This window comes from Mytilus galloprovincialis, chromosome 8, assembly GCF_965363235.1.
Source record: "Mytilus galloprovincialis chromosome 8, xbMytGall1.hap1.1, whole genome shotgun sequence".
Taxonomy (NCBI): domain Eukaryota; kingdom Metazoa; phylum Mollusca; class Bivalvia; order Mytilida; family Mytilidae; genus Mytilus; species Mytilus galloprovincialis.
In genome coordinates, this window is record NC_134845.1 from 52,244,035 (window position 1) to 52,268,725 (window position 24,691).

A 24,691-nucleotide genomic window follows, 5' to 3' on the forward strand; every position below is an offset into this window, starting at 1 on the left:
TTGGTATTTTTAAGATTTTAATTTTTTTAAACCATGTTGTGTTGGTGTTTGGGACATCATATGCTAAAAGTATGAGCTGAAACTCATCTGAAACGAGTTCATGGTCAAACCTTACCAAATATGTCGCACAATTACTGGTTGATACTTGTTATCACCATTGTATGTATATCTGACGATTACTGTTGCATAAAACCAATTGTTCATTGGCTTCTGAATTTCCTTTTCCAGTATTACGATTTGTATAATAATGAGGTCTTGGTTTGGCTTTGCGGAATGTGTACATAAATACGCAACGACGTTCAATCACAATGGGTAGTAGATGAAAGAACGGCGAAATAACTTCCCAAACAATAATATTTGTGTTGACAGTGTCAGTCATTTCCCGTTCTTTTTCTTAATCGAAGGTTTTGATGTATTAGTGTTGGCCTACATATACAACGATCTCAAAACTTAATTTAACCCCTCAATATGTCATTTGACTGTCCAAGTTTGGAACCTGGTCAGTGCTTTTTACAATATAATTGTTGTCCCTGTTGTAGACTAAGAGTAATTTAACTCGGCATATAGTGTAGACATGTTTTATATTTGAAGACCGTTTGTTGACATTTGGATATTTGTCATTTGTATAGTTATAACATTACTTCAATTATACGAGTATGTCTTTAGGCTAACTGTATTGTTTTGGTATCCCAAACATATCCTAAGATATACACTTTACACTTAAAATAAATGGGGAATGTATCCATGGGATACAGATGATGCTGCCGCTTGCATATCATACTAGTATTAAGTTAAAAGGGACGACGGTAAAAGTTACCTTTATGAAGGGGCATAACTCTTGAACGATTTCAGTGACGCCACCAAAATTCAAACTTAATCTGTGCTGTGGTTAAAACAGCACGGTGTATGAGTTTCACAACACCTCAACTAAAGTTAGAGAACGGAAACGAAAAATTCAGCAACTTTTCCATTTGTAATGGGGCGTAACTCTAGAACGGTTAAAGTGACGCAACAAAAATTTAAACTTAGGCTGTGATGTGTGGTAATGAGCATTGTGTATGAGTACTATAACATTTGGTTGAGGCAAATTAAAGTAATTAAGAGAACGGAAACCAACTTTAGTAAGTGTGTGAGTATATAATACTAGCTGCTTCTCGTACATTGTGTTGTATGTGTAGATTAAAAAAAATAATAAGACATTTTAAATTATTTTTATAACTTTATATCGTAGATATTAAAAAGTATAGAGGTACTAACGTATACATGTATCATTTGATAAAAAAAACATGAATAATTTTTAATAAGAAAAGAAAATACAAGTTCATGTAGATGAATATATAAAGGGATTTAAACAAGATCATTATAGAAAAAAATAAAATCTATCGAATGAAATGATTTACTAAAACGTAAAGTATAACCTCTCGAGCAGAATAAACGAGAAGTATTTTTTGACAAAATTGAGAGAGCACTAATATTGGCTGGCTGTTAATTCTAAACAATATTGATATTTAGAAAACTGAAAATAGTTAATTAAACTTATACAGACAAGAATAACAAAATAAACTGACATGTAAAATGGTGAAAAAAATAAACGGCAGTCTTTATTTTAAAACAATTTACTTTTTTCCTTCGCATGTTTCCATACAAAATACAAAGTTATCCGTAGAAGTAACAATAAACGTTTTACATAAAACTGCAAGGCAAGAAAAAATGTTCCAAGCAATAGTACATGTATCAAGATTGCATAAAAAACAACAACAATATACCAAAAAATTAAAACCGCCGTTTTCTTCTTAACTTGGAAAATGTTGTAGGCACAAAACAGTTAACCTGAGTTTATAAAGTTTGATTTATAATTTGTGATTTGAAATGACAGTGGTTGACGCTAATTTGAACAGAGAGTCAGTGGTGAGTCTTATGTAGACGACACGCGCGTATGGTATACAATATTATAAACCTTATATCCCTGATGAGTTTTTAGGTAAACTTTTCAACTTGTGGCAACTGTATTTGACTGGGGAAATAGCATTCCCTTGCTCCAATAATTACAGACCGACGATACTTCAGAGCAAGTTAATTAAAAGTGAATTAAATGTGTGATGATTGTATATAGTCATAAAGGATTTAGGCACTGTTATAGAACTTTTTAAATTAAAAACATAATAATTCTTAGACCATTTGAGAGGATACAAAGCAGCTACAAATACATAATCAAACAACTTTACTACGTTTGCATAGATGTACACAACATCAATGTAAGTCATGTGACTGAGCCTCATTTTGGATGTACGTCATGTGACTGAGTCTCATTTTCATATAAAGTCATTTATAACTGACAGGTCTCACATTATCCAAGTCTACTGTATTTTCCAACCATGTGTTGACAGTTTGGACACGTGTGTGTAACGTCTTTGCAGGCATCAACACAAAATGGAATAAAACAACAAATCCAAAATCTACAAAAAAAAAGAAGTAACGTCAGACATATCAATTGTGTACTGATTACAAATGTATTTAAGATCATGCTTATCCTACCTAGGTTTGGATGTTAATATATGATAATTTTTGGATACTTTTTAGGAAACATTGATAAATCTTTATTTAAGGACATTGATAAATCTTTATTTAAGGACATTGATAAAGTTTTAAAATAAAGTACTTACTAATGGAAAACTGTTGAGTAAATGTATATTTTAAAAGGTCCTTGTGAACAGCTAATTCCATGAACGTGTACAATGTAGATTTATTTATCTCACAATAAAATGAAGTAAATTCAATTCGTGCCACTGAAAAGCTATTTCAGTATTCATCAGCAGTTGTTAAGTGATTTCCCTCGCGCGTCAATTATAAAGGCATCAATAAAAGGAAGATTCGCTTCGGTCAACCGTGAATACGTCCCATGCCACTGAAGAACTTTTCGATATTCATCCTCAATTGCAAAGCAATTTTTAGTAGCGGACTAGAAATTTTCATAAAGGGGGAAGGGCATTGACTGCCTAAGAGAGGCCTTCTTCATTCATGCTCCAGTGATTCCTTAATATTTCAACCAAATTTTTCCCATAAAAGTTGGACCCGTGCACCCTGAACCCCCTAAATTGGCCTCTGAATTTCCCTCGCGCATCAATGTTTTGATTAAGCATTACCAAGGAAAGGATAATTTCCCTTGGTCAACCGTAAATACCTTGCTCCTCAAGACATATTTCGATATTCGTCCGCAGTTATAAATGATTCGTTTCTTCAGAGAATATGTCGGCGTAACAAACTGCCTTGTGTATCATGGCATGGTTGCCATTGTTTTGAATCAATGGTGATATAATAACTTAATAACTTCACCTACACTATGCGCTCGTTGACTTTCGAAAGAGCATTACATGGCAAACACAATCTGTTTTATACAACAATTTACTTGAAATAATATTACCATAACATAACAACAGTGTAATGTCTTGTAGTATTACGCAATCATAAATTCATAACATTACATGTCATACAAAACAATCGCAAAATAATAACCTCGTATAATGTTGATCATTATGATATAATCTAAAAGCGAGGCTGTATGATTATTAAAGTAGTAGCCAGTGGTAAAGGGGAAACAACTCAAACTTTTCGATTGATCATTCGTATTGTTTCAATATTTATCATAAAATTGAGAATGGAAATGGGGAATGTGCCAAAGAGACAACAACCCGACCATAGAAAAAACAACAACAGAAGGTCACCCCTATCATGTTTATAGATAAGTCTATTCTCACTGCTGCATGTAAATTTATTTCGAAAAATTGTTAATTATGTGGCTTTATTGTCTGCTTCAGACACGAGGAGGACTGTGTAAATACCACAGCTCCTTGAGTACCGCCCCTTGGTGTCTATTACAGTAGGGAAACCTACACTATTCTCAATACCTGTTTACTGCAGTATATGTTGTTTGCTGTGAATATACATAAACTTTTTTCATTTGTGTTTGTTTTTCTGCATCCGATACGAGGAGGATTGTTAGAGCTTTTAAGATCACAATCCTAGAGCATCGTCCCTTGGTGTCTGTTGCAGCTAAACAATCATTTATTTTATATTTTATATTTATACATTTTCAGCAAAATATTATAAAATCAAGTGAGAAAAAAAAAGTAAATAAATAAATGGGGTTTGCCACATCTCTGGAGTAGCAACTCTCAAATACTTTTTTATTTAACAAATAATACCTGTATGACTATTTCAATAGTTTGTTTTACAATGTTATGTAAAATACTGTATGTTGTATCAATCATATATGTTATGTGTATATGCCCCCCTGGGGACCTAATTTGGAAAATAAAATTTATCTTATCTTATCTTATCTTATCTTATAGAGTGACTTCATAAAAATTAATATTTAAAAAAAAATGTTGTAGGGGTTGTGATGGAAATGGGACCGGAGTGGGCGGAGGCATAGGATGATCGTATTTTACACATTTGGTCCAAGTTTTATTTTTTACCGCAAATATAAAAGAACATTTCTAGAGGGCATTACTGAACAACCACTAGACTAAAGGAGCTTCTTTTTGCTTGTAACTTTCAGAAGTCTCCACACCATATATTGTGAATGAATATTTAAAGTACTGTATATCATGAGCTACTCATTAAGGTTTGCTTTCAAAATATTCACACTATAACTTATAAGCTTCTTATTTTATAAAGTTATTATAGTATGTTTAAATTTATTTTTATACTGATATACTTCAATCGATCATAAATTTCATTAGAAAACAACACAGGAAGTTACATTATAGTCTGCATTATACTTGGGAAGCGAAAATAAATATAATAATTATACAAAGTAGTGGATTAGGAAATAAACTGTTCGTTAAAAAAATAATTGTCTTTCTCCTTTCTAAAAACTGATAAGAAAATCTCAAACCAGAATCACAATGCTTTATAATTTAGATACTGTATAATATCAATACGTTTCTATTAACACAGATCGTACTGAACCTGCATGAAATATTAGCCACTGGACGTTAAGGAATAAGCAAATAACAAACAATCAATAAACAGAAATTGACTGTTTGTCGAAAATTCATACGATACTGGTCGGTTGTTTGAGGAAAAATATATATGGGAAACTATCCCCTAGTGATTTTCGTGCTTTATTAGATGCATATTTTTGCATATCTCGACACAAACATGTTTGATAAGGGATACTATATTCATTGATATATGACATTGTATATCAGAAACTAGAAAAGTAACCCAAGGGATGGCAAATTGGCATAACGTAAATTGAGGCCATCATATATGGATTTTATTTCATTTCATACGTCCTGTATTTCTGACCTTGAATATATCACCAGATTACAAAGCATTATGTAATGTTTTATGTGTACATGTCATGATGCCCATTAAGGTCTGTTGATTGGAAATAATAAATATTCTTCTTCTTATTCTTATTCTTATCACACCTATATACCATGTATACCAGGCTGATGTTTGGCTCGCACAGCTCTCTAACACATCAGAAAGAAAAGAAATGTGTGGTTTGTTAACGTTAGGGAGCTACCATTTGATTTTTATGGGGGGGCTAGGATGAAATTTGAAAAAAATAGGCAGGACAGGAGTTTTGAGTAAAAAAAAAGGCAGGATGAGACACTTGCAAAAAAAAAAAGTCAGGACGACAATTTAGGTAAAAAAAGTCAGGATAAACTATAAAAAAAAGGCAGGACCGAACAGAGTGAAAAATAAAAAGGCAGGACAGAGATTACAGCTAAAAAAAAATGCAGGACAAAATTTTTCATCCTAGCCCCCCCATAAAAATCAAATGGTAGCTCCCTTAGTCTGACATTTGCTGTAAGGCAATAAGATAAAGAGGACAAGATATATATCTTGATTAGATCCATAAAATCATAATTGTGTATAGACTGTGTATGTAATATGGATTTCCCCAATTTTTTTCTCCTACGCAGAAACAAAATAAACGATGCATAACTACACTACAATATATAATAGTATAGTATTATGATGTAAAATGAAATCCATTAACCTGTCCCTGAGCAAAAATATCCAACTATACACAAGCATTTCGAAATGTGAAACCACTTTATAGTAATTTTTATATAAATTTAAAATGCTTGATGCACTATTTATTATGCATCGCCCAAGATTAACGTCCTTGTGGTTAAATTTCATTCAGCGGTTTCAGATATATTGCTGTTGAAATTAATTTCACAATTTTAAGCTTTATGAACGGAATTGTAATAGAGAAATTAGGATGAGCAACAACTGTCTAAATTTAGTATAGGTACAAGAGAGCTACCGATTCCCCCTCTCAAATATAATCAGTGACGAAGAAAAAAAGGTTTTCCCGTACTCTACGGGTTTTTTTTCAACACACATTTTGAAATTGTAGATAAAAAAAGTAACAATTAAAAATATAGCTTAAGCCTTTACATCCCGTAGGAAATAGTACAAAAAACTTTTAAAAATTTGGTTGATTATATAGGGTATAGGGAATCACTAAAGCATGACTGGAGCGCCCCCCCCCCCCTTTTTTTTAGGTGAGTCAGCGAAACTAATGAAAAGTTCTGGATCCGCCACTGTATACCCTGTACACGCACGTAATATTAATTTTGTGACCTTTGCCACTCCTTGCACTTAAAAAGATATGTCAATAAAATATTTTTGAACAGCAGCCAACCTCGCTGGGAAAATTCCCAAATTTACTGTTAAATATTCGAACCCGTCCTTTTAAACTTTGAATCTAATTGAAAGTGAAAGTAAAATAGTAAAAGAACTTAAAGTAATATACTCAAAATATAGTAGCCTAGCCAGTTTTTTGTTTAAGGTTTGTTTGTTTTTTTTTTGTGGGTTTTTTAGGGGGAAGAGGGGGGATGGTTTCTCAGAATTTTATGATATTTCTTACAGCCTCTCCTAACAGAGTTAAACGAAGAAAATATATTCAGTGTGTCCAAAGGATAGATATAACCAAATGTGTGTCAGAGTAAGATTGAGTGAGAGGTTACTAGCTACAGTTTACATCTGTAGATATCGACGTATTTCTTAATCTGAAACATGTATATTTTGAAATGTTGAATGAATTGCGGTTGTGTATTTAAGTCGAGGAAACCCAAATCCTATATAAATAAAATGTAATATAAAAGTAAAATTCCAGGTTGAAGTAGACAAAACCACAGTTACAGCCGTTTGGTTTATATGGCTGATGTGTACATGTGTAAGAACGATTTCATTACGACCTGATCTGAATTCTTACCAGCTGTGGCGGATCCAGATATGTTCATAAGAGGGGGGTCACTGACTGTTTAAGAGGGGGTCGCTCCAGTCATGCTTCAGAAATTCATAAAATGTCAACCATTTGTTTTTCCTTAAAAGGGAATTGGACCCCCCCCCCTTTTTTTCCCCTTTACTTTCCTAAATCCGCCTCTGCTAACAGTTTAAGTCAATATCCAACTTAAAATACGATAACATATCAAAGATACCGGACTTTTCACTTCAGCAACATAAAATTCGCCAGCGGCTCTCGACACAAAACAGTTGGAAAGCTGATTCCAGCAGTAAGTTGAAAAGCATTTACTAGAAATACAAATTTCCATAAACGACTTAGAGTATCTATACATGGATAAAAACAATCTTTAGTCTTACTATAATTCAACACTAATCTGCTACCGTACAATCCCTCCCGTTAGGAGGTTAGTATGATGCCATCATAGAATATATGAGAAGAACAATTACATAACCCGTATCATGCCCTCAACTGGTTTTATAATGAATGTGTTTATTTCCAAACCAATGACCATATGAGTGAATCAATATTAATACAAAAATATGTCATTCTAAATGTCATGACAACAGTATCGTAAATATATCCCTTCTGAATAAGGTTTTAACCTTAACCGTGTCATTCAGTAAACTTTAATTGGCTGCAAGTGTATATATCCTCCACACCCGAACGGATATTATACAAACATCTAAATTGACAAGTTATTATCCTATATTCTGTTTACATCGACTTCATTTACTCTATAGTCATGATAGTAGATAGTTGTATCATTTGCAATCCTACCACATCTTCTTTCTGTTTTATATAAGGCGGAAATATATTCACAACTGTCGATTGGTAGTCAATGTACAAAATATGAAACCAGATACACAGACTAGCTCGTTTATGTGACTTTGAAAAGTAGATGATTTCCGATGTGGATAAACTAATGCATCTTGGCTGCTATTGTATATAATACTTTGTCATAAAGTCTAGGTTGTGTTTGCTCTAGAGAGGGTCCGAGTAAATCGATAAATGCAAAACAATTATATAGATAAACAAAATGGCATTCGCCATTATTGCAGGAATCTTCAATGATACTAAAATAGTTGGCACTAAATGTTAGTGAATTATTGTCATGCTTGTACTAATATCGCGGAATACGATTTTAATAACCATATAATATACCGCTGTTATCCTAGATGTCCAAAATGTTGATTAACTAAGTAAATACTTTACAAATTGCAGTAAGGTGCTTAAGAATTTTTCACAACATCCACCACTAAGCTACCGTTACCTTATTATTGTTTTAAGGTGGTACCTAACACTACAGGGAGATAACTCTGTAAAATCAGCTAAACGGTTTAATTACGTTGTGTTGTTAAGGGAATATTAAGCTTCTCAATGATCAAAATTAGTGTTTGTCAAACTGCTATATAACCAGTGTAATTTTCTAATAAAATGGTTGGTTCAAATTTTTTGAAATTTTTATATTATGTCAAAGGGTCAAAATAAATACTTTGTCAAAATTTTATGAAAATTAAACGAGTCAAATCAATTTTAGTGAAGATGTTGGGTACCACCTTAATATAATATTTATTTAACTTGTGATATATTTTTAATCAAAATTGGCATTAGCTAATCATATTGCTACCAATACAGAAGCTATAAGAAATATATGAACCAAAAATTACGGACAGACAGACGTACATGGTAAATGCCGTATACATTGTAACAACTATTCATTGTATAAAAAACTGACATACCCAAATATACACATAACTCCAAAAAGAATCCACACCAACATCCCAGTATCATAATTCAAAGCGGTCACTATATCTGCTCTACACGCAGGACATTGCATACGGACTGGAGATTCCCTGAACACCTGATTAACAATCATAGGCTGCTGTACTACAACTGTCTGTGTCTGTGGTTGACCTTGTGGGTAACCTTGCTGCGGTTGACCTTGTGGATACATTGGTTGACCTTGCTGTCCCGGTGGAGGATAACCTTGATAATTAAAATAAGTATATAGAGGAAATTCATTCGTTCAGTCTTTCTTTACCTGTTTTGTTATTATTTCATTTTGATCGAGTTAAGCAATTTCAATTTATAATTTAGTGTGTCTTTCTATGTTGTATAATGTTATACTACTGGTCCAGGTTAGGGTGAAGGTTTCAGACGGTTTCAACGTTGAAAACCGCTGTTTTTGTTTGCACTGTCCTTAGTCAGGAACAACAGCGGTTGTCATTAGTTGATGTGGTACGTAGGCATAGTAAGTGTTCTCTTTGTTTATATACAGCTTAGACTGTAAGTTTCATGTATCTATTGTTTCACACTAGTCATGTTGGGACCTTTTATATCTCGCTGTTCAGTGTGAGCCAAGGTTCCATGTTGCACATTAACCTACAATGGTTTACTTTTAACGAACTGTGACTTGGATGGAGATTGTCTCATTGGCACTTATACCACAAAAAGTGACATCTTCTTATACAGGGTATCTATGAACTATTAATTCATGTCACAGTCTATTTTTACAATACAATAAATTGCTTCGCTGATCGCAGCCTGATACGACGCAGATGTTAAACCCTGAACAGTTGGGCCAAATTTGAACAAAGTGTTCAAGCTTGACACTGTCTGAATTTGGATTGTGATCAAATTTTTGACATAGTAAAGGTTTCTAACACAAAATAAATGTCAAGATCTTACAAATCTATTGCGCAATACTGTGCAATTAAAGATTCTTCCTGAAAATTTGAAAAATTTGAAATTTGAAAAATTTTGAAAAATAAATTTGAACCCCTTAGAAAAATTAGAACCCACAAACTTTTGAATTCCACTTTGAGCAATTACCCACACACTGAATCCCATCCTTTCCTTTGTTGTATGGAACCTTGTAGTACAATTTTAGAGAAATACATACTTTTAAACACAAGTTATTGTCTTGAAACTAGAAAAATGCTTGTTTTTGGCTTCTTTTACCCGTAATTCCTGCATGAATTGGGCAATTACCCCCACATTCAATCTCAGCCTGCCTTTTGTGATATGGAACCCTGGGGTACAATGTCAGAGAGATCCATAAACTTACACACAAGTTTATATTGTCCAGAAACTACAAAAATGCCTTTTTGACCCCTTTTTGGTCCTTAATTCCTAAATTGTTGGCACTATAACCCCTAAAACGAATCCAAACCTTCTACTTGATGTATTAAATATTGTGGTACAATTTCAGAGCAATTAAAATACTTATACAAGTTATTAACCTGAAAGTAGAAAAATGCTTGTTTTGGCCCCTTTTGGGTCTCTAATTCCTAATCGGTTAGGACCATCATCCCCACAATCAATCCAAACCTTCCTTTTGTGGTATTGAACCTTCTTCTTAAATTTTATAGAGATCCATTTACTTAACCTAAAGTTATTGTCCGGCAACCAAATGTGTCTTCGGACGACGCAGATGACGACATCATTCCATTATACGATCCCCAAAAAAATGTTTGCGGTCGTATAAAAATAGATATAGTTTTCTTTTTAGTATGTTCCTTCGTTTCAATGGTCCCAATGTGTTACCGTATACTGCAGAGGTGTATCAGGGAGCTTCATAAATATGATAATTTTTACGAGTATCATTCCAAACAATGGCTTACTGTATGGCCTGAACAGGTATAGTTTACAGGTGGTTTAACACTGTTGAAGGTCTGTAAAATGGATTAATATAAATACAAAAGTTACGCTTAGTGTCTGAAGAAATTTAAATTAAGACAAAGAAGTAATATTAAAGTGTGTACATCAATCTCTACAAGATCATAAAAGAACGTGCGGATGGGGTTGACATTAAAGAGAATATTGGATCGAATCTGCAGAAATAAAGAAAAGAGAAAATAGGGCCAACAATTATGAATAGAGAATGAAGGGGTGCTAAAATACTAAGGGTAGAGAATAATGGGTCGATTAAATATAAAGAATAAAAGTAAATGACTTAAAAATCCAAGAGAATGGAAATGAAGGGAACCATCCAGATCCTCAATGCAGAATGTGTATTTCCTATCAATAACAACTCCTTCAAAAGGATTTTTTTCCTTCGATTTCCGTGCTTCGTAAATTCTGTTTATACCGGCATACTCTTTGTGCAACCTTGTGTTTTGTAAATGCTTTATTTTGGTGGATGCTGGTCGATTCAATTTCAAAGTCAAAACTGACTATGATTCGACCGATTACTGCTTGCTGTAACGTCCAGTGGCAATTATTTCATCATATTCAGGACGATTAATATATTAACAGTTTAATATGGAAAGACTTTAATTGTAACCCTCTTTTGACGCAAAAAGCAAAAAAAGACATATACTTGAACTGAGGGGATTTATTCCCTGTAGAGGTTATAAAAAACAATGTTTTTGAATGTATCCTCTACAATAACATTTTTAACTTGTCAATTGTCCCAGGTATGTAAGTCACGTGATCTGAACAAGGGAGATGCGAAGCTTGTGTGTATTGCCCTCAAGCTGTCGCATTGAAAGGTCAAGCAATTATCTTGGGTATTTTTCATTCATTCGTTCACCCATGATCGTATCAGAGTAATAAAAGGTCATATAAATGTTTCATCAATATTTTTTTCAAAGCTGATCACATCGAAAAAGATCAAATGTTATTAAAATCAAAGTTGAAAGAAATTAGGGAAAGACTTCTATTTATAAAGAAATGATAAATGTGTATGTATCGATTTATGAATTGATAATTTGGGGTAAATGTTCGACATGATACCATTTCCCTTGGCATAATGTCAGCTACAGGCTGATTAACTATATGTAAATAACCCGTCCCCGTTATATTTATACTAAAAACGGGTTGTTTAATTGCACGTAATGTTCTTATAACACATTTTCGTTTCTCATAAATGTGCAGATATGAAAACTTGTATCTTTGTAAAAATTAACCAACCCTTGATACGCTACAATAAATATTTCACCTACTAATGGATGTTAGTTCGTAGACATCTGTTTCTTATCAAAGTCTCGGCATAGCAGGTCAAACAATTAAGAATTATATGTTATAAAAATTAATTAAATAAATTACCTGGTTGTCCCTGCTGGGGGTACGGTCCTTGTCCTTGCATTGTAAATCGTTAACGCCCTGCTCTACAGAAATGTTCAATAAATTAACACACGCTCTGTTGATACACAGGCGGCTAACCTACAGTTAGGGTCTGTGGTTTAGTGTTGCACGCACGATAGTTTCTGAAGCAAACAGGCATACGGTAGTGGGGTAATTGGCTTATTTTAATATTTGATTAAAAAAATATTTGTATGCCCAAACTACGATAGTAGAGGGGCATTATGTTTTCTAGTCTGTGCCTCCGTCCGTCCGTCCGTGCGTCCGTTCGCTTCAGGTTAAAGTTTCTGGTCAAGGTAGTTTTTGATGAAGTTGAAGTCCAATCATCTTGAAACTTAGTACACATGTTCCCCATGATATAATCTTTCTAATTTTAATGCCAAATTATAGTTTTGACCCCAATTTCATGGTCCACTGAACATAGAAAATGATAGTGCGAAGTTCAGGTTAAAGTTTTGTTTGGTCAAGGTAGTTTTTGATGAAGTTAAAGTTACATCAACTTGAAACTTAGTACACATGTTCCCTATGATATGATCTTTCTAATTTTAATTCCAAATTAAAGTTTTGATCCCAATTTCACGGTCCTCTGAACATAGAAAATGATAGTGCGAGTGGGGCATCCGTGTACTATGGACACAAGTAATTGCGTGTTCATGTATTATAAAGATGGTGTGATTTGACAAATGTCATTATGAGATAACGAACATTTAAAATATATTTTAATTCATCGATTTAAAAAATTAGATATCGAAACAAATTTGATGTATGATAAAATTCCCCGTTTTTTTTTTTTACACATTTAGACTACTTACAGATAAATATGTTATTGATAAACGCAATATGTTAAAGTAAATTTAAATCTTATTTGAAGCGTTTTAATAGATTTAAATTTTGCCTTGCTAGATGCACACGGATACAATTAGCATATTATATTACCTAACAGGACACGAACGGAGGAATACATTTTTTAAATGTAAATAAGTTTTAAAATGCTTCTTTTCTACACATGTCACATGTGTGATTAAAATAAAGAAAGTTGTTTTCATTTGATAATAAAACTGAAAAAAATGATAACATCTTTTATAAATTGTAACTTGGATGGAGAGTTGTCTCATTGGCACTCACACCACATCTTCGAATTCCTATATCTATTAATATAAAAAAGAAGATGTGGTATGATTGCCAATGAGACAACTGTCCACAAGAGACCAAAATGACACAGACATTAACAACTATATGTTACCGTACGGCCGTCAACAATGAGCAAAGCCAATACATAGTCAGCTATAAAAGGCCTCGATAAGACAATGTAAAACAATTCAAACGAGAAAACTAACGGCCTAATTTATATTAAAAAAATGAATGAAAAACAAATATGTAACACACAAACAAACGACCACCACTGAATTACAGGCTCCTGACTTGGGACTGGCACATACATAAACAATGTGGCGGGGTTAAACATGTTAGCGGGATCCCAACCCTCCCCTAACCTGGGACAGTGATATAACAGTACAACATAAGAACGAACTATAAAAATCAGTTGAAAAAGGCTTAACTCATTAGATGGACAAAAATACAAGTGGACGTGGCCGGGTACTTATACATCCCGACACAAAAAGACACAATGAACAGATCTGAGAGTTCTCTGACAGCTAGTTCAAAGCCACTAACAACTAATAAAAAAATTATGCATCTAAGAGTAAACCAGTTTCCGAAGCGCTTTCTGGATTTACCTTCATCAGCTAGGAACATTCAAAGCCGAATATTTAAAAGCCAAGAATTTGTGAGTCAACCAGCTGAAGAGCTATATGAACAAAATAGACCTTAAATCATAGCTACATTATTTTTTTTGTAAATGCAATTATCTAAGATCTACTGTATTTTCCCGATGGTGCTGAAATCTTGGTTTCTTAAAAACTTCAAAATTCATAAAGGACAATTTAAGAAAGTTTGGAAATCTATCGTTTGTCGTATTTTCTTTATACTCTGATTCGCTAGCGAATGATTACGATCCAGTCTATTCGTAACGAGGAGAGGACTGGATTGAAACCCTAACCTAGCAAAGATGCTTAACAGCACATTTTAGCGATATCACCCAATGGTAGAAGTATCAAAACTCAGTTTCATTATGATAATTCTATATATATATGAGGTTCATATACTTTCCTGTTTGTAATCGATGATGGACACTATAGACACCGGAATTTGCATTTAATTCGAAAACTTTGATGATTCGAACTTTGCTTGATTAAAAACTTGCGGGAAAAAGCACGTTTCTTGAATGCACTTAATATAAACATGCCTTATTGGTGCAGTAGAATTAAAAAAAAAAGCTTTAGCGTTATTACTTCAACTTGGTCGATACCTTTGTTGGTCGGCTGTTTTCAACGCGGGAATCGACACTCCACCCAGTAGCGACTACTTCACATAGGCGGATTTAGGGGGGGGCCGGGGGGCCCGGGCCCCCCCTTTTTGGGAAAAAATTTGGTTGCTTATATAGGGAATCACTGAAGCGTGACTGGAGCGGGCCCCCTCTTAGGTCAGTCAGTGGGCCCCCACTTATGAAAATTTCTGGATCCGCCACTGCTTCATGCAGTTGTGGCATGAAAATACGGATATTGTTTGATTGAAATTGACTATTATAAAGTATCGAAATAATTTTAAATTAAGGGAAATCAACACACACTCCTTCAGGTATATCTCTAGTTCTTTTCAAAATTGCTGCTACTTTGGCAGTATATGGCAATATATATTTCATTGTGTTTATTACACACAGTGAGTTGACTGGGATATACCGTAACCCGAATAATTCAGTCGTTATATTCCGCTTACTACATTACCAAGTAGGAGAGATCAATTACGGGGATGGACTGAATTAATCAGGTTAGATATACCGTAGATATTTTACAGCGCCATTATGAAAAGAGGATACTATGTTAGACAGGGCACTGAGATGTGGCGTCATAATTACCTTTAATTTCTAATTATTTCGAATGTAGCTGAGTATTTACATATCCCACACAGCCAAACGGACGATAAAGAAAGAAGACCATAGTTATATACCCTAGTCAGCCTACGGTGTTCAAATGTGTGAAAATACCCAAAAAAAAACAGAAACGAATAACATTTCAAATTATTATGTACATTTCTGTTTGTTTTCCTATGCAGTGTTGCTACGGTGTCACAGGAAGCAGACATGTGCTGTCATGAATTTGAAATTTACCCAAATAACATTACAATAATATATAGAATTGAACACAGAAAAGACGAATGTGTCAAAGAGACAACAACCCGACCAAAGACCAGATGAAAGATCTAGGCCACCAACGAGTCTTCATTTCCGGCGATAAAATCCCACACCCGGAGGCGATCTTCAGCTGACCCCTAAACAGTAATGTATACTGATACCATTTTCTTATTTATAGTTCAGTAAAATGGACTTCTTGATTCTGTGCACTTGACGTCACAACAGAATATCATGTTAGGGAACGACCATTTAAATTCAAGGAGGGGTATGGATTTTTCTTTAAAAAAATAGTCTGATCTCTTAATGGACAAAATATTGTAGTTATGCAGATGACCAAAAAACCATTCTGAATCAAGATTTTCCCCATACATTATAGTTTTAAGTTTTCAAAAAAATAATTTGATAGATAGCATTAAAAAACACAAACAAAATGTTCTCACTTTTTTTACGTAGAAATAAAATAAGCAAAAAATCAACCCCACCCAACCCCTGAAGTTAAATGTGTGCTCCTAAGGACTAGAAAGATGGTTTATAATAAAGTAACAGGATGCTCATTTATATACGAACATATACATTTCATAGGATACATTACAAAATTTAGAATTTTTTTAAATAATAAGGCTTTTTTACCTTAGCTGTATTTGGCAACACTTTTGGGAATTTGGGATCTCAATGCTCTTGAACTTTGTACTTTATTTGGCTTTTTCAACTTTTTTGGATTCGAGCGTCACTGATGAGTCTTTTGTAGACGAAACGCGCCTCTCGCGTATATACAAAATTTAGTCCTGGTATCTATGATGAGTTTATTTGTTCGTGCTTTCCACCATATGAATTTATCTAATTGAAAATCTTGATCTTACTGAATAAATATATAAGGCATTCCTTTAATAATAAAACCATTTAATATTCAAAAAGTATTTTTACAATGAATACGATGAATTTGAACATAATTATTCAATACTATAATATCTTATCGCACTGCGGGTAAAATATCACGTTGTGATTGGTTTAACACCGTCACGTGGTGACCCCTATGAGACCGTAGGGGTTAGTAAATTTCATAGGGGGTTCATGACGCGTTAATGGTGACATTATCTATATGAATGTTGTTCTGTTTCATCGTTTATTTTTCAACAAAACGCAGCAGAAAAGGTCCAGCGTGCGATAAATTCGTTATACGGTTAACTACTAACCCCTACGGATCCATAGAGGATGAATAAAATCCATAGGGGACTTGGCCTCCGGCCTCAACCCCTATGGATTTTACTAACCCTCTATGGATCCGTAGGGGGTCAGTAGCGAACCATATAACTTATAGTATTTAAACAAATTAAAAACATATTGATACACAATTCAGTACAATAATGTTGGTTCTGTACACAATATTTTACACGACATGTGTATGATACTTTGTAATTTATTCTAAAACTATGAAAAATATACATTATTTTTTTTATGGGGAAAATAAATTGTAAAATTTTATATGACCGATTTATAAAGTAGTTTTGTCATAATAAACTGCACATTTGTGCAAAGGGACATTAATCAAGTTGTTAAAACGTACGGCATAAAAAGCATGAATGATTATTACAGCAATGCAGGTATATCACATAGTAAATAATTATTATCAATGTATTCCCTAAGGCTTATATTGAAGACAAGCAAACACTTTATGGGAAAAGAAGAGCAGTGTTATATTTTCGCAAGACAAAAAATATTCACTTTATACAAAAGCAAACTATGTTTTTAATAACATAAATGACCAATGACCAATAGTGTGTTGCTGAAACCCAATAAATTGCATGCCCATTATGCCTACCCCCTCCCCACCATGAAAATGAGTGTTCGATGCTTTAATGGTGTACTTATGTAAGGTTGAAGAATTTGTGTCATACGTTCTGACTCCTTGTTTTTTCCTTCAATGCAAGGTAAAATAGTTTGCCCCATAACACCCATTTTATTTTCATAAAAGTCTTCAAAAGCTCAAAAAAGGTCATTTACCAAAATATAAGCAGATTCTGCTTATTTTGTTCCTTAACTAATGCACTTCCAACTTTAATATGTTATCAATTTTAGATTCTAGATTTTTTTAATTTCACTTAAGTACATCCTTAAGTATTAAGAAAACATATATAACAGAGGATTGGATCGCTATACAATAGTTTTAGTTTTAACTGTTAGGGTTAGCATGCAGTGATCACATTCGGCTAAACTTCCCAACAACATGTCTACAATTTGGGCACGTGTTATCAAATTCGGCTAAACTTCCCCAAAACATGTCTACAGTTAGGCCACGTGTTATCACATTCGACTAAACTTCCCAACAACATGTCTACAGTTAGGGCACGTGTGAGTTACATCTTTACAGGAATCAATACAGAGCGGAATAACACAGCATAACCAGAACCTGAAACGATATCATCACAGACATATGTTATGAACAAGGTCAAATATTCTAATTAACAAATACATGAGTTAACATTAACAAGACCAGATATTAACACGAACTAACAAGGTCAAATACATTTGTTAACATTAACAAGACCAGATATTAACAATAACAAGGTCAAATAATGTGTTAACATTAACAAGACCAGATATTAACACTAACTAACAAGGTCAAATACATGTGCTAACAATAACAATATCAGATAGTCACACTTACTAGCAAGGTCAAATACATGTGTTAACAAGGTTAAATACTCAGAGGTCACATTAACAATGTCAATAAGGATCAGCATTGTTTTTACTAGTGAGCTTATTCGAGAATACTTGTAAATGAATGACAGTGATAGGACTCCTTACTTGTTTGTCACGTTTAGAGGACATGTTTTCGATAAACGATCGGCATTTCCCTGGGAAACCACTGTGCCCCTCATCTTTTCGACTTGTTCCTTTATTCATATGGAGAAGCCTTCATACATAAAATTATAAGGATCAAAGAAAAGAAGTTAGCAGTATCCATTAAATTTACTTTCCACTATATATTAAAAGATGATGTTCTCTCACTTAATAATAAAAAAAATAATGATGACTATGTTGAACACATCTATCAGATCATGGAAGTAATATTTAAACTCAATATTACTTCCATGAACGGATCGAACTTGAGATAAAGGATACAACATATCATACAGTTAAGTTTGCCTCATATCTTGACTCACATCTAGAAATTGACAATGAGAATCGGTTGAAAATAAAACTTTAACGCAAAGGAGATCATTTCAACTTCCCAATTATGAATTTCAAATCGGACTCCGTATGCCGGTGCTGCTGGAATGTTGATGCATAAAAATTATTACGGAGAATATATCCCCCAGTTGATACGCTATTCCAGAGCTTGTATTCCATATCATTGATAACTTGATAGAGAATTTCTGCTCACCACGAAACTACCAAGTGGTGAGGTTGAAATCATCCCTTCGTAAGTTTTACGGACACCATCATGAGTTTGTTGACCGTTATGGAATAACACTCACAGATGATAATGGGTAATTATGTTCATAATGTTGTAACTATACACTCATATCACTTTTACCCATGCCTTAGTCTTACTAATATTACTGTTTTTTACTAACATGAGCAACACGACGGTGCCACGTGTAAAGCATGATTTGCTTACCTTTCCGAAGAACCGAACCCCCTCCCCTAGTTTTTGTTGGGTTTTGTTATCATTAGTTTTCTATGTTGTGTTTTGTGTACTAATATTTATCTGTTGCATGGTCTTTTTCTTTTCTATAGCAATGATGTTGTCCGTATATTGTTAACGGTTGAGTTTGAATGTCCCCCTGGTATCTTTCGCTTTTACTGGTATTCATATATTCCTAATTTAAACCATGAAATAAGCACATATGTCACAATTTTTAACATCGTCATAAAGGAAAAATCACTATTTTTAACATAGTCATAAGGAAAAATTACCATTTTTAACAAGTGAAAAAATTAGAATTATTTTACCATCAAATTTTTTTTTTAATATATTTTCTTTTTTTCTTCACTCATTCTAGCTCTTTCCAAGTCCAGCGGGACTTTTTTCATCGGTATTATTTTATAACATTGATTTTATTATTGATTAATTTAAACATAACTTAATATGTAATAATTCGTAGCCAGTTTTTGAACACTTGCGGTTCAACATCCAGAGGGAGTTGTATCTATTTATTATAGTAAAAATCACATAAATAATTTATAGAACTGAAATGTCAATATCAAAGAAACTGCTTTTGAGCGGCATTTTATTATTTTTATAATGTAGTCAGATTAAAGTGCTTTTAAAAATCACATCATGAAAACGCAATGTTTTTGAAATACACTTTAACTAAATAATCATATATATATATTACCGGAAAATTCCAATGCAATTTTGAACACTTATACGGTCAAAAATCTTGTCGATACTAATAGTTTGTCAATGAACCAGTTATTTAGTTCAATGATATGATATTCAAGAAAGAAATCAATGCGATGTTTTTATTTTTGCGAAAATTGCGCTGACAAATTCTAACCGCGCATTCAATTTGATGGAATTATTTCACAGACATGCACTTGTCTCTGTCAAAAATCGTATATAATTATATACTTTAATATACTGACACGTCTTATATTAAAGAGTATATGGGTTATTTTCCACAAAAATGCCCTTGTAAAATTTGTATTTTACCTTTCCTGAAATGGCAATAATCAAATCGGATTTGTGTCCAATATTCAACAATCGAAATAATAAATGCGCGCAATAATTTCTGAATTTACAGCATACCCAGTGAAAAACAAAACTAAACAAATAATCCACGCCAGCATCCCAGGTTCACAAGAAGTTGAAGTCATCACATCTGCTTTACATGCCGGACACTGTATCCTTACCGGAGAATCGCCGTACTGTGGGGACACCACTACCGTTGGTTGTGCTACAACTATCGTCTGTTGTGTCTGGCCTTGTGGGTAGCTTGGTGGACCATAAGGGGGCGGGGCTAAAACATATAAACATATCTTTGATTATAACAACGATATATTAAATTTGAAAAAAAGACAAACACCAAAAACATATTTGTAATGGTTTATTTTTCATTTGTGTGTTAAATAACCTCCAAAGCTCGATTAATGCAAAATGCTTAGGAAGACAATTTCATAAATATTTGAATTGTATGTATTTAAATCACATTTTATAATAGAAAAAAACACAAAAGATGTCTTATATAAAAATAAGAAGACGGGGAATTATTGTCAATAAGCCATCTCTACACAAGAGACCAAATGATACAGAAATAAACACCTATGGATCACCTTACAGCCTTCAATAATGAGTAAAACCCATACCGCATAGTAAAATATAAAATGCCTCCAAATGACAAATGTAAAATAATTCAAACGAAAAACTAAAGGCCAGATTTATGTACAAAATAAGGAACGATAAACAAATATGGTACACAGCAACCAACGAAAACCACTGAATTACATGGTCCTCATTAGGAACAGGCACATACAGAATATGCGGCAGTGTTAAAAATGTTAACGAGCGCCCATATCACTTCCTCTAACTTGGGACATTAAGACTTGCATCTATTAGTTAGAGTCAAAATTAAATACTTACACAATTTATAAAACTGTGATGTGTTATCAGAATAATTCATTTTACATGCCAAAGCAACTGCTTTTGCAACCAAATAAAAAATTGCTACAATTTTCCGACATGTTGAGAATTACTAAGACACATGTGCATCCACACCGATTTTAAAAAAAAACAAATTTTCAAAGAAAGCATCAACCATATATTCCCTTGACTTGGAACAGAACAACTGCAGACAATATCCTTTATTTTTATCTGTAGCTTTGCATCCTTTTTTTCACTTTTAATTCCTGCATTTTGCCTCGCAGAATATCATTGAACAAGCATCATACATTTATAAATTTTGTAGTTCAGGTCTATTGCTATGTTATAACACCTCACCTTTCACACTGAAAACCTATCATGTTGACCGCTTTTTACCTTTTTCTATATAATAGTTAAATTTGAGTAATGAATTCTTCCAGGGCATTGACAGTAAACTTAAAATTAAGACTTTTGTTGAAACTGCATATATAATATTCTTTCATATATATCATTGATATCAATTAATAAAAATATAGTTGCAGTTATTTAGTACATAGCACACAGGTTTAAATAGTCTTGTGTACACTTAACGGCTATGAAAATGTAAATTTGTATTGAAAGAATCTTTTTTAATATCTTTTTAAAAATGCACGTGATACCAATATTTTTTTATTATCACGAGGTGCATAGTCAGAATCATGTGACGAAGTATCAATGTATATTTTGAGATGGTCCCGCTTTTAGATTCAGATTGAATGTTAAATACTATAATAAACTTTTGACAGTTTTTATGAATCGTACAATTCTAAATATGTATATATAATGCGAAATTCGATGAGACTTTATCTGAAGAGAATATAAGAGAAAACAAAACTTCTTTTCAAATATGACGATGATGCATCAACAAATTTTTTTAATCGGTCCTTACTAAATATAATAAAAATGTAAAGAAAAAAACACTTCTCAATTGAAACAGTCACAGTTTACGGTGAAAAAGATGCAATTTTGCTTTGGATTCGCTTCTTTATGGCTTGTAAACAGTTAGCAATGAAATAGACCATGTTGAACATGTAAACCACAAGGAAAAGCTTGTCAAAAATTAACTTTTGAAGACTCGCGGCGTTATATGTATGTATATGTTGATGTTGAAGATTCCGTGTTTTTAATTGTTGCTTTCGGTTTTAATGTTATCTTGTGTTGCTTTCAATGGCTAACTCTCCACTTCTAATTTTATTCTTGTTAAAAGGGGATTCAGTGTACACCAAACATGCATTTGATAAAACTAGCTATTTGGATCCAAGTGAAAGAAGCTATACATTATATACATGTAGGTGTTAGACCACCATTAAAAATCCTTATCTGTTCAACTAAATTTTACAATTTTCACAGCTTTAAATTAAAATATTTTACCTTAAGTTTAATTCCATAGAATCCAGGTATATCATCAATTGTACATGTACCACCTTTCTACATGCCAATTTTCAACCTACCTTTAAAGTCTTATAAGAAAAAAGAGACGTCCCGCACTGAGGTACTACCAAAATAAATCCTGGTTTTCTGGAAATCTTAAATTAGTATACTATGGATCACATTAATCTGATTTTTTTTAATGCAAACTAAATAAAAGTAAATTTTGGCTAAAACATTTCACCAAAAGTTTATTTCTGCAAATTTGTTGGTTAGTTTAGTAAACAAGGTAATCAAAATCACTATATTTGTGTGTCAGAGTAGGGCTACTTTTACTTTTTAAATTTGAGGGAGTAGTTGTAAATAATACAGTTTTTGTTTTTGGTGGTCTGACACCTGTATATAGAAATATCCGGGTTCACCGACACTACAAACACAGTCATACGTGTATCAAAATCACAAAATGGAGGAATGCTTTTGTTATAATTTGATTTTTTTAACAACTTTATTATATGTGATTATTTGAAATTTAGTGTAAACTAATTCCATAATACATGCAGGCACATTTTGTCATGAACTTAGAGACAGTGGTACATGTATCTATTTGCCTCTTTAAACGAGATTACCTTTAAGTTAATTGATTCCACAAATCATTAAGTTAAGAATGAGAGACGATATATAGGAACTAAGAATAGTACCAGTGTGTGGTTTTTTCTCCTCTATTTCTTCCTTTTTGACACGTCCGGGAACGTTTGTGATTTACCCTTGATCAAGATGGTTTTGAAACACAAATTTATGTTACAAGAGGGATTGATAGTCCTGGAGAACAAGTTTACTCTTTAGAGTTTAGTAAGTTTACAGTAACTGTTGTATGTATAGTACTTAAATGTGTAAGTTTTGTCTTTGTCTGCACATGCAGATTTGAAGAGTCGAACCCTTTCCAATCGAATTGAACATTTCGTGTTATGTTGTCACAGTGTTGGTTCACCATAGGACATCTTTAGTCCCGCCACATACTTAAGTGTCAAGCAGTTGCCGTTGTCCGTGAAATATGTTTTTTGTTTAATTTGAAATAGGCCGTTTGCCTTCATTTATAAAATTGTTTCAGATTTTGAAAAACGACATATTTCAGTTGACTGTATAACTTTTTCAGATTTTGAAAAACGACATATTTCGGTTGACTGTATAACTTACAGTTTTTACTGAAATAAATAGTGATTATTTTTTTAATTGTCAAAAACTTTTACGTGAATGTCTACTGGAGAAGATTGTAAAAACTTATGTCGTTTATCATCAGGTAATTACTATGAATTATGTAATACAAACTATATAGGTGAGACTAGAATTATTAAAAAAAAACGCTTAAAAAGTGAAAACAAAACTTTAGAAAAGTTAAAGGGAAAAGCCGAAAAATACGAAGGAAAAAAAAGATGAAAAAACGTATATTACTTAAGCTGTCATATTTCCTTATATTTAGAAATAAATATACAGTTTTTGTAACATTTAAGTGCTTTTTATTGACGAATACTTCTCGTCTATTTTATTCCTTTTTTTTTTCTTTATATTCTATGACTGCATATATTACATATCTTATAAGTAGAAGAAACGTCTTACCTTGCGCTTCCATTTTGTTGAAGGAAATACTTCATTAAATGCGGATGCGTATTAATTAGTCAGGTAAACGTGTACTAAGATGAGCACTGGCACGTATTAACAAAGTCCAGGGGAAATTACAAAATACAGAAGTATTTTTATAATTATATTGTTGATTTACAACCAGACCCGTTTAAGAAATTATAAATGTAAAGATGTGCACAATAGGGAAGCAGGACGATATTCCTTTGTAAATGTAGACGAGAAATTACCGGGAAAAAAGTATCGCATTAAACGCATGCAAATCAAACCATACTGCACTTTCTTTAATGTTATTCATTGCTTTACCAGAGGTGGATTTAGGGGTCGGGGAGGGCGCGCTTCGCCCTCACCCCCTCCCCCCCCCCCCCCCCCCCCCGTTTTATGGGGGAAATTTGGTTGATTATATATAGGGAATCACTGAAGCATGATTTTTACATTGTAATTAAACTTA

At 33.1% G+C, this 24,691-nt stretch overlaps 1 protein-coding gene and 1 long non-coding RNA gene across 2 annotated transcripts; both read right to left on the reverse strand.

The window, feature by feature from the left end:
* Positions 1-2,206: 2,206 nt before the first annotated feature.
* On the reverse strand, positions 2,207-12,477 carry LOC143042176 (LITAF domain-containing protein-like). Its single transcript, XM_076214445.1, has 3 exons — positions 12,326-12,477; positions 9,016-9,262; positions 2,207-2,456 (listed from the first exon to the last, which is right to left on the reverse strand). Exons 1-3 carry the CDS (start codon positions 12,363-12,365, stop codon positions 2,348-2,350), a joined length of 396 nt encoding a protein of 131 aa, XP_076070560.1. The 5' UTR covers positions 12,366-12,477; the 3' UTR covers positions 2,207-2,347.
* Positions 12,478-17,073: 4,596 nt separating this feature from the next.
* LOC143042177 (uncharacterized) lies at positions 17,074-24,375 on the reverse strand. Its single transcript, XR_012967899.1, has 3 exons — positions 24,220-24,375; positions 20,368-20,578; positions 17,074-18,018 (listed from the first exon to the last, which is right to left on the reverse strand). It is a non-coding gene; the product is annotated as an uncharacterized LOC143042177 (long non-coding RNA).
* Positions 24,376-24,691: the final 316 nt, after the last annotated feature.

Bases quoted from the DNA above. Each gene is read 5' to 3' on its own strand.
- LOC143042176 (XM_076214445.1), bottom strand. From the start codon at position 12,365: ATGCAAGGACAAGGACCGTACCCCCAGCAGGGACAACCAG. The intron at 9,263-12,325 runs GTAATTTATTTA...TTAATTATCAAG, and splicing joins CCCCCAGCAGGGACAACCAG to GTTATCCTCCACCGGGACAG. The intron at 2,457-9,015 runs GTATGTCAGTTT...TTTTTTTTGTAG, and splicing joins GGAGTTATGTGTATATTTGG to ATTTTGGATTTGTTGTTTTA.